The sequence below is a fragment of the Rhea americana genome, unplaced genomic scaffold (genome assembly GCF_003343005.1).
Source record: "Rhea americana isolate MKP2758 unplaced genomic scaffold, rheAme1 scaffold_27, whole genome shotgun sequence".
Lineage (NCBI taxonomy): Eukaryota > Metazoa > Chordata > Aves > Rheiformes > Rheidae > Rhea > Rhea americana.
In genome coordinates, this window is record NW_028186390.1 from 7,023,968 (window position 1) to 7,033,828 (window position 9,861).

Consider the following 9,861-nt stretch of genomic DNA (forward strand, 5'->3'; position numbering starts at 1 on the left):
TCTGCAGCTTTCCTCAGATAAGAAGGTGGTAGGCAGGACACATGGCTCGGCTGGGGAAAGCAATGATTTCTTGGATAATGATTTCTGGGCCTGTGAACCCCTATACAATAAGGTAGCTAGAGGACTGCCTGACACCTGGTGCCTCCTTAACARGAAGAGAAATAAAAGCAGTGTGTTAAGTTCAACTCTTTTAATTCATTAAGAAAAAGTCACTATACTAGAACTGACGGGGCTCTAGGCTGTAACCCCCATGYGGCTGCGGTTTGCATGCCTGCTCCCTTCCCTCTGGCAGCGCTTCAGTTCTGAGGCTTCATYCCTGTACAGTTTGCAGCAGATCTGTCCATGCAGCAGACACATCTGCTTAGATTMAGTTGAAATTAAGACAAATGTCTGCACAAGACAGTGATAAATCACTGGAAGGGGGRAGTCCAAGGACAGGAAGAAATCACTCTCCATGCTCAGAGGTCAGCTGGACCTGACGCTGAGCTGAGCTGGCTTTGGGGTGGATCAGGGACTTCTTGAAGTCCCTATCAGCCTCAGATGTGTTGCAGCTGCATGCTGGTATCTGCAGTGGGGTCCCACCCCTAGGGACAGCAGGAGGCTTGCAGAGTTGCTGCTACTGCTGCTGGGCCATATGGACCTGCACAGCTTTCCACAGAGCCCTTATATTGGCTTCCCCAAAGCCCAGGGCACCTTGCCGCTCAATGAGCTCCAGGAAGAAGGTCTCCTCAGGGAAGATGGGGTGAGTGAAGATCTGCATTAAGTATTTCTTCTGAGAGGAGCTCTCTGAGATGTCAGCAGCCAGCCAGCCATTCTCACTGTCCCCAGGCACTGCAGCATCCAGCAGGATGCCCAGCTCAGCCAGCACATGGGGATCTTGCCCAGCCCCCTGAATCTCCTCCTTTTTGCCCCCCTGGCTGTAATAGGTGGAAGGGGGCATGAAAAACCACACGCCAGCCTGCTTCAAGGCCCTGGTTGTGTTTATGATGTCTGGGGTGCAGAGGCCAACGTGCTGGATCCCRGGCCCCCTGTGCTGCTCCAGGAAGGTATCAACTTGGTTCGTGCCATCCTCTGAGAGGGACTCAGCAAAGATGAGTTTGCAGTTGTGGAGGGGCAGGGCTGGGGTATCCTCGCTGCTCTGCAGTGCCAGGAGGAGCATGCTAACCCCTTGCCCACTGATCGTGTATCCCTTGGACAGGCTCTCCTGCGGGTTCAGCTGGAAGCGCTGGAAACCAAAGCATTGCTGGTACCAGTCCAAAGCCACTTTGGTGCTCCCCCGTGAGCAGACGTAGGTGATGTGGTCAAAGTGTGTGATTTCAACATGATCCCCAACATCTAGGGGGGGTCCTGGGATTGCCTGGAAGCCAGGCAGGAAGAGCCCCCGGTAGCGGGATCGGTCAAGCAGGGTATGGCTGATGTTGCCCACGATGGAGCTTGCCACCGCGTAGGTGACAGAGCCGCTGTCATCACCCACCTCSGTGGGGGGCACCTGCAGGGAGCACCCCCGGCTCTGTAGCTGCTTGCAAAGCCCAGGTACATTGTCCACCTCAAAGCAGATGTTGGAGGCTGTGCCCAAGGCTGGCTGGGGGTCCACATCATAGAGAAAGTCCCCATGGGAGCTGCCACCACAGCTGGGTGCCAGGCGCTTATTGACTATGAAGACGGCAGCGCCCTGCCGGAGAGCCAACTGCCGGACCCGTGGTGTCTCCCGCACGGCAAAGGGCTGGAAGCGAAAGGCGGTGGCGAGGTCCTGGGCCCAGGCCTGCCCGTAGGGGATGTGGAGGGAGACGAAGCAYACGCGGCTCAGCGAGGCTGCCATGGCATGGGCGCTTTGGGCACGCTGCAGGGAGGACACGTGGTCGTCAGAGCAGTCTCTGCGGGGCTTGCTGGCCTCAAGGAATTAGCTGTTCCCCCACCCCTTACCCTGATCCACCAGGCTGTGATAGATACCATGCATGTGGCTCTGTGTTTGTGTAAACGTATACACACACAGAGGTATGTATGCATGCATATATGTGTATATATATTCTTAAATAAGGGTCACTTATTGCACTTGCAAGAATAGATGCTTCTCACTGTCTTCTGAGGGCACCTRCCTTTGAGACTAGCTGCAAGGAGCTACCCACAGATGCTGAATATTCCACCACCCCTCTGGGGCCTGGTAGCTGCTCTGCCCCACACCAGCACTGCGGGCTGGGGAGGAGGAAAGCCCCAAGCCCTTGTGGCAGCCAAGGGAGACCCTCCTGGAGTCGTGCATCCTAGGAGGGGGCTGCAGCAAGGTTTGTGATAGGGATAGTCAAGGGTATCTGGGTGCTTGAGGAGTGTGTGGGGACGAGGGTAGTGGGGGCACCCTGTACCAATAACTGGGAATGCAATGGTTGGACTGGTAAGCACAGAGGAGCATGCTGGTTACGTCCTGAAGTCTCCTGCTCGGCCCCTGCCCGCGTCAGCGGTGCACCCCTGCCCTGCTAACGGCATGGGGCAGCAGAGACACGGCAGCGCCATGCGCCAGCCCCCTTCCCGACAAGGACGGCGGGGACACGGCGCTCCCCCAGCAGGCGCYGAGCCGTGACCTTGCTCTAGAGCCATAGAGGGTGAAGTATGCGAGACACCGGTGGGAACTGACCCCCCCCCCCCGGGGCAAAAATACGATACTTAATGGGAATAAAAGACCTGTCCAAAAATATCATTATTGGACGAGAGCATCCAGCTGAGGCCTCCTGACCCCATGGATGTGCATMGGGGTGGGAGTGGGGGAAACCTGTTTAACATTGCCCCACCACCGCCCCGGGAAGGGGGCCTTGCTGGGGCTGGCAGAAAGCCTCCCCCCCCCCCAACCCCGAGCGAGCCCGGGCGCGCCGGCAGGGCCTCCCGGCACGGCCGCCCTGCTTCCCTCCTCCCTCCCGCAGCCGCTGCGCCTGCTCCCGGCACGGCCTCCGCCGCTGCCGCCGGGCCTGGCGCAGCCCCGCCATCCTCGCCAGGCCCGCCGTCCTTCTGTCCTGCCATCCCATCATCCCGCTGTCCCGCCATCCCGCCAGGCCCGCGGCTCACCTGGGCGCGCACGTGGCGGCGAGCCGGCTCCCGGCAGCGCCGTGCAAGGCTGCGAGGTGGGAAGGGGGTTTTGGGGGCAGAGGTGTGCTCCGCCCGGAGGCAGCGCGGAGCCGGCGGTTCGCTCCTCCCCGGAGCGGAGCGGGAAGGGGGCCGGCGGCGCCGGGGGCGTTTGCCCACCGCGGGAGAGGCTCGCCGGCAGGCTGCGGAGCGCGGCGTTGGGGCAGCGCGGGAGCCGCTCCGGGGCTGCACCGGGCGCGTTTGAGCCGCTCGCCGGGCGCTGCGGATGCTGCGAGTTTACACTGGTCCAAAAGACGCCAGGCCGTGTTCRCAGGRAAAAAATAAATAAATAAATAAAAAGGCCTGATAAGCAGCAGCACCGCTGCCTGCAGCAGGGGAAGGCGGCCGAGACGGGCGCGGGGAGCCGGCGAGGGCTGGGTGCAGGGCTGGGAGCTCGGGCTGCAGCCCTTGGTGCTGGGGCGGGCAGCGGTGCCCCCCCTGCCGAGCGTGGGACGTCGGGGGGCTGCTCCGTGGGGGGGGGGGGGGCTGCAGTGAGTTGGCGGATGGTCCAAGCTGCAGGCACCCCTCAGTCCCAACCTGCGCTCTTCCCCATGGCTCCCAGTCCCTGCTGACGCCCCCAAACCACACCAGCACCCCCACCCCCCCAGCAGTGATTTCCTCCCCGTGCTGCTTTTGCACCTTCCTCCGCCGCTTGTTCCCRGGCGAAGCTCCCCTCTCGGAGCCCGGCCCGCGCGTCCGCGGCTGCATCGCTGCCCCAGCTGTGTTTACGCCGGCTGCCCTTCCGCAGCCTATCGTGTTTTTGTACAGATCCCAGGTGCGATAAACCCGCTCAAATATTTGCAGCACTGTCAGCGCCCGGCTGAAGCGGGGGCGAGGGGGGGGCGCCTGCTGTTTGCTTTGGGGCAGGGGTGCTCCGGCAGCGCCGCGATTTCGCAAGGCAGCGCCGTCGGCCCGCGCCATCCCAGCCCTCCTCGGCCGAGGGCCGCCGCGGGGGACCCCTTGCCGAGGGCCGGTTGTGGGGTTATGGTGCGGCAGGGGCACCAGGGCGGGGGGGGGCTCTGCCCAGCTTGTGGGGCTGCTGCGAGGGGATGGCAAAGCCTGTGGGGCAGAGCTCCCCCCCCCCCGCGCCCCGGGGCTGGCGGCAGGCCCCCGGCCTTTCGGCCGCCTCGAGACGCAGCGGGGTGCCCCTTCGGCCCGGGCGGTGCCTGGCCAGACCCTCTTTGCCCCCCACCCCGACGGCAGGGTTTTAAAGCCCGGCTTTCCCCCCGGCGGCGAGACCACGGCCGCGGCGGCAGGAGCCCGGCGCTGCTCCTGGGGCAGGCGGTGGCGGCCGGGCAGCCGTCCCCGACTCCGGCCGGGCTCTTCCCCTCCCTCGTGGGTGGAGAGCGCTGGGCCAGGAGATAAAAGCGGGGCCGAGGGCCGGCCGGGCGCTGCGGAGAGCGGCCGGGCCCGGGCTGCCGAGGCTTGGACGCGGGACGGGGCGGACGTAGCTCCAGCGGCGAGGGGACGGCACGGTACCGGGGGCTCCTTCTTGCACAGCGCGGGGTGGGGGGGGAGGAGGACTGGGAATTGGGACCCTCCGTCCCCTCCAGGCAGCTCCCTGCTCCCTCCCCACCGCCCCGGAGCAGCCCCCGACCCCAACGTCCTCCCCGCGCCCATTAAACATGCTGGATCCGGGAGGGATGAGGCGTATCTCGGTGCGGGAAGGGTTGGGGAGGATGCTTGGTTGGGCAAGTGTCGAGGGGTTGCAAGGTCCACGCAGCCTCCCCCCCCCCAAGAGCTTTGCGGAGGCGTGGGGGAGCTCAAGGTGGCCTGAAGGTTAAAACGCCTGTGCRGAGGCCCCGGGTGTTTGCCCCGCGCTCCTGCCCTTTGCACTGCGGACGGCTGGGACGTCGTTAACCCCGGCAGCCCCGACGCCGCGGCRGAGGGGAAACCGAGGCACGCCGCCGCGGCCACCGGCGAGGGGGCGGCGTCCTTCGGCCAGGACTGAGATCCCCCAAACCCGAACCGTTAGCCCCGTTTCTGGAGACTCGAGGTCCGGCCGCGCGGCCCCCGCCCCCAGCCCCTCCGCAGCGGGTGCCCGGCACGACGCTGCCCTCCCTGCAGGAATCAAAGCGGGTCTTTGTGCCCCGGCGCCGGCTGCAAAACCCGCCGTTCCGCCGAGGCAGCGGGGCGCCAGGCGGCGAGGGCGCCGGGGACGTAATATCCCGCTTCCCTCCTCCTCCTCGCCAGGGCCGGGATGGGGCCGGCGGCAGCGCTGGCCCTGGCCGCCTGGCTGGTGGCGGCGGCCGAGGGGGCGGCCAACAGCAGCCGGCTCTGCCAGGAGCCCCCGGCRTGGACGGTCAACGGCTCGAGCCCCATGGCGGGGGCGGCGGGGCAGGTGACGGTGGTGGCCCTGCTCAAGGCCAGCTGACACTTCTGCCTGTTGCAGGCCCACAGGTGAGACCCGCCGCCATCGCGGGCCCGGTCGCCGGCGGGGTGGTGGCGGTGGGGGTGGCCCYGGCCCGGCGGCGAGGCCCCGTGCGGCCCCTGGCGCCCCGTTGGGCGCCGCCTCCCTCCATCTCTCCCCGCAGCCTCGGGGTCTTGCGAGAGAAGCTGTCGCGGCACGGCATGGCCGACGTCCGCTACATGATCGTCAACGAGAAGGCGCCGCTGTCGCGGGCCATGTTCGGGGAGCTGGCGCGCCAGGCCCCTGCCGGCGTCCCCGTGTACCAGCAGGAGCCCCAGGACCCCGATGTGTGGCAGGTCCTGGAGGGCAACAAGGACGACTTCCTGGTCTACGACCGGTGAGCAACCGGGCCCCGGCCCTGCTGGGGCAGCGGGGGAGCGGGATGGCGGCCGGCGGTGGTGGTGGTGAGGACTCCAGGGTCCCCCCCCCCCACGCCGGCTCYGCTCGGGGTCGGGACACTGGTTTCTGCCACAGGAGCGCCATCCCGGCCGGTGCCGGCCCCTTGGACTTTGGCTGCCGCGGGGGCCGGCGGTGGGGTCCTGCGAGGGGGGAGCCTCCAAGCACCCGGTCATTGCCCGGGTGGCCCCGGCACCCAACGCCCCTGCCCTCCTGGTCCGCCCCTGGGGCCCTGGTGAAAGGTTTCCAGCGAGAGAGCCCTGGGGGGGCCGTGAGAGCTGAGAGCTCTCTGCTGTCCCAAAAGCTCGGGGGCTGCGGGTCTGGGTACCCTCTGGTTGCCCTCAGCCAGGCTGCTGTGCCGAAATTATCTCCACCGCTAGATGTCCTGGGTTTCCATCGCGTTCTCCTGCAGTCACTAGGGGATGTAGCCACCAGCACAGCTTGATCCCTCCCATCTTACAAAACAGCCACCCGCTCCGAGCACCCACGGCCCAATAGCCCAGCTCAGCAGAGTGTTAGCAGAGCTGAGGAATGGGATTAATGATCAGTAGAGCTCAGGACTTTCTGAGCAAGGGAAAGGTTCATCTGAGACTTGCATGAGTCATCACAGAGCACCCCACCTCGAGGGCATTGCTTAGGCTGGGAGAGGCGTGGGGCCGGCTGTGGGTGCAAATCGCACTGCGTGCACCTCAGTTTCCCCAGCTGCAGGATCATGTTAGTGTTTTGCTGTCTGTGGGCAGAAAATGCTCCCTGCGGGTAGCGTTATTGCTTTGTGCAGGCTGGTGTGGCACCAGGAAAGGCAGGAGGTAGCTGAGGGCTGTGAGAAGGCAAGGTTGCTGGGCTGAGTCACTTTTTTCTGCCCCGGTGAAGCRTCTCAGTGCCCCATTGCTGGGCTGGGAGGGCAGAAGGGGGATCCTCTCTTTCAGCCCCTTTAGCTCAGCCCTCRATTTGCCCCACAGCTGTGGCCGCCTGGCTTTCCACATCCAGTTGCCCTACAGCTTCCTCCATTTCCCTTATGTTGAGTCAGCCATCCGCTTCATCTACAGCAAGGACTTCTGCGGCAACTGCTCTCTCTACTCCAACAGCACCCAGGAGGTAAGAAGCAGYGTGCAGTGCAGGCTGAGCACTTACCAGACCCAGATTCCTGTCTCTTCTCTTGAGCTGGCCCCCTTTGGCTTCAGGCTGAGCACTTGGGATCTCAGCATCCCAGCAGGGACCCAGGACAGTTCCACCCCACGCAGATCCTGTGCTGCTTTATTCCAGGAGGTGACTTCTCATGGAAATCTGTCTTGGTCTCAGAGGCCTGGAAGGTGGCTAGAACCAGGCTTGTTTTTAAAAAGAAGGAACCAGGGAATGAGAGCTCTAAATCTAACATCCAAACTGACAGAGGCTAATAAAGAATAAAATACGTGGTGCTGCAGATGGGCAGGATGTTTTGTGGCACAGCCAACATGCTGTGGGAGGGGAAGCAGAGCTCCCAAACCTGCATAGAGGAGACGGTCCCCTGAGATGCTGAGGCATCCAAAAAGTAAGCAGTGAGATTCCTTACCAAAGGTCTTACAGGCAGCTGTGGTGCAAGAGAGRTGTTTCTCTGTTCCATGGATAAAAAGTTAGTTGAAAGATAGGAAACAGGGTAGCAGTAAGTGGCTGGTTCTTGCAGTTGCACAAAGGCTGTTCCAGGACCAGGACTGTTTCAGCATCTTCAACAGCTGGGGAGAATGGGCTGCTTCAGAGAACAGAGGTGTGACAGAATTTGATGATACTGGGTTATCTGGGCTTGTATAATTGAAAACCAATTGCAAGGAACTGCAGAAAGACCTCAGAGTACTGTGTGAGTGAATAAGTGCAGATGAATTTCAGTGTGAATAAATGAAAAGCAGTGCACATCAGACAAAACAACCCTTCATCTACCTTCCTCTAGGGGGTGGGCTCGGCTGGCAGTCACACCTGGCCATGGGGTCTTGGAGATCTAGGGATTAATATCACGAGAATATTGTGCTCAGTGCACAATACAGCAACACATCCCTCCCCCCCCCACCAAACCTAATGTTAAAAATGGAATGGAGAGCAAAACAATGTTATGCCTTTGTGTAAACCCACTCTGCATCACATCTTCAAGCCTGTGTGCAAATCTGCTCTTGCTGATGATAGGACTGGAAAAGGTTGAGAGGGAAGGTGGTGAAAACCCTGGAATAAGGGTAGCTAAATAGATCAGGGTTTTGCAGGCTGAGAAGGAGGGGACTGAAAGGGTTATAGTAGAGGAGTATAACAAGCAGCCTGGAAAAGCAGACCAAGATCACTGTCTCTTCTGATATAAGGAAGGGGAATGCAATGGACTCAGTCATGGCAAGCTCAGAGCAAAGAAAAGCACATAGCTCCCAGCTCTGGGCTCAGCGGGTGATTAGACACTTCATAGAAGAAAAATCCATCTAGGACTATTAAATGCAAAGGCTCTTTTCTGGCACAGGAATTCCCTGGACCACAGTCAGCTTGAGCCAAGGGATGTGCGTAAAGAGGTTTGCTGTCTGTATGCTCTAATCTCTTCTGTCATCTCTGTGTATTGGGTCCTGGCTAGAGAGGCTTTTCTCTGACTTGTGCAGCTTTCCTTACGACTGATGCTCTTCTGCTTTCATCCCAGCACGTATGTGCACTTGCAGGGTCACTGCAGGGCAGTGTGTGCATTCATGTAACATACCAACCTTTGTGTTACTTTTCCCAGTTTAACAGCACCATTGAGGTCCCTGCAAACCCAAGCCTGCTTCCCAAACAGGAGGAGAAGGAGCCAGGGATGCCCATTCACCAGCACAGCCCTCTCCATTCTCAACACCTTGTGGTCAGCAGTGAAAAAGCCTCAGACCTGAGTGGGGACCACCAACCTGCTGCCCATGGTCTCCACCACCACAAAGACCACAGCAAGACCGATCCCAAGGGGCAGGAGCAGGAGCAACATGACCACTAAGCAGGGCTGGGCTACCTTGGGGAACTCAGTGCTGTGCAAACCATGCCAACCCACTTCCTAGAGGCATGAAAGAACTTGCTGGTCCCTCAGGTTGCTGGTCACCAGCAGCATTGATTTAACAACCTCCTTCAGCATCCCTCATGTAGGTCATATTCCCACTCCGTAATGAAAATCTCCCTCAGTCATCAAAAGATGCTGCCTTTCCTGCTGTAGGGTTCAGTTCTGACTTCCTCTGCTGACGCTTGCCTTTCCATGATCAATGAAGCCCGCAGTGCAAACTGGGACCTCCCTGGTCACTGCGGGATGACACTGCATGGAGCAGCAGAGCAGAGGTGGAGGAGACAGAACTGGGACGTGAGCAGTGCTGGCCAGCAGAGCCTCTGCCCATCCTAGCATCCCCAGGCATCTTGGCCAGGGAGTGAGTGGAGGGGCAGTGTGCACACATGAGATGTGAGCCCAGAGGGTAGAGGTGTTACAACTGAATGCTTATGGGAGGTCACTGCTTCTGATGGTCCAAACCCTGTACCCCCAAAGCTGCCACATTCTGGGGACCTCCATGCCTTGCACACAGATATGTGCAGTGGTGATGGGTGGCCGCAAGATGGTGGCCTTGCTCCCTCTTAGAAACCCAGGGGCCATGTCCAGGGCCCACAGCCCTAGGAGAATGCACATGAAGATACTGGGGCCTTTCCTGGAGAGGGAGAGAGGTCGGTGGTCTATGGGGGATGTGAATATTGAGATCATGAATAAAACCTCTGTGGAGTGAATCCTGCTGAGCCTGGCCTCTGGTGGTGCCCCTTTCCCGGGGKGGGTGGAGGGTCTTGCTCAGACCTGACTTGGAGTGATTTGGGAAGGCACTGGTTGTCTCTCCCAGCATGAAGGGATCTGGGCAGCATGTGGACTCCACAAAGCAGCAGCTGGAGAGAAGATTTGCGTTCTCCTGTGGAGGGAACTGGAGGTAAGGCAGAGGGAGAGAGAAGAAACACTC

At 61.0% G+C, this 9,861-nt stretch overlaps 2 protein-coding genes across 2 annotated transcripts; one reads left to right on the forward strand and one right to left on the reverse strand.

The window, feature by feature from the left end:
• Positions 1-175: 175 nt before the first annotated feature.
• HPDL (4-hydroxyphenylpyruvate dioxygenase like) lies at positions 176-3,320 on the reverse strand. Its single transcript, XM_085308147.1, has 2 exons — positions 3,052-3,320; positions 176-1,840 (listed from the first exon to the last, which is right to left on the reverse strand). Exon 2 carries the CDS (start codon positions 1,817-1,819, stop codon positions 617-619), a length of 1,203 nt encoding a protein of 400 aa, XP_085164273.1. The 5' UTR covers positions 1,820-1,840; positions 3,052-3,320; the 3' UTR covers positions 176-616.
• Positions 3,321-4,478: 1,158 nt separating this feature from the next.
• On the forward strand, positions 4,479-9,640 carry LOC146594185 (selenoprotein Pb-like). Its single transcript, XM_085308148.1, has 5 exons — positions 4,479-4,583; positions 5,302-5,508; positions 5,643-5,855; positions 6,874-7,009; positions 8,634-9,640. The coding sequence occupies exons 2-5, from the start codon at positions 5,309-5,311 to the stop codon at positions 8,871-8,873; spliced, it is 789 nt and encodes a 262-aa protein (XP_085164274.1). The 5' UTR covers positions 4,479-4,583; positions 5,302-5,308; the 3' UTR covers positions 8,874-9,640.
• The last annotated feature ends 221 nt before the right edge of the window (positions 9,641-9,861 follow it).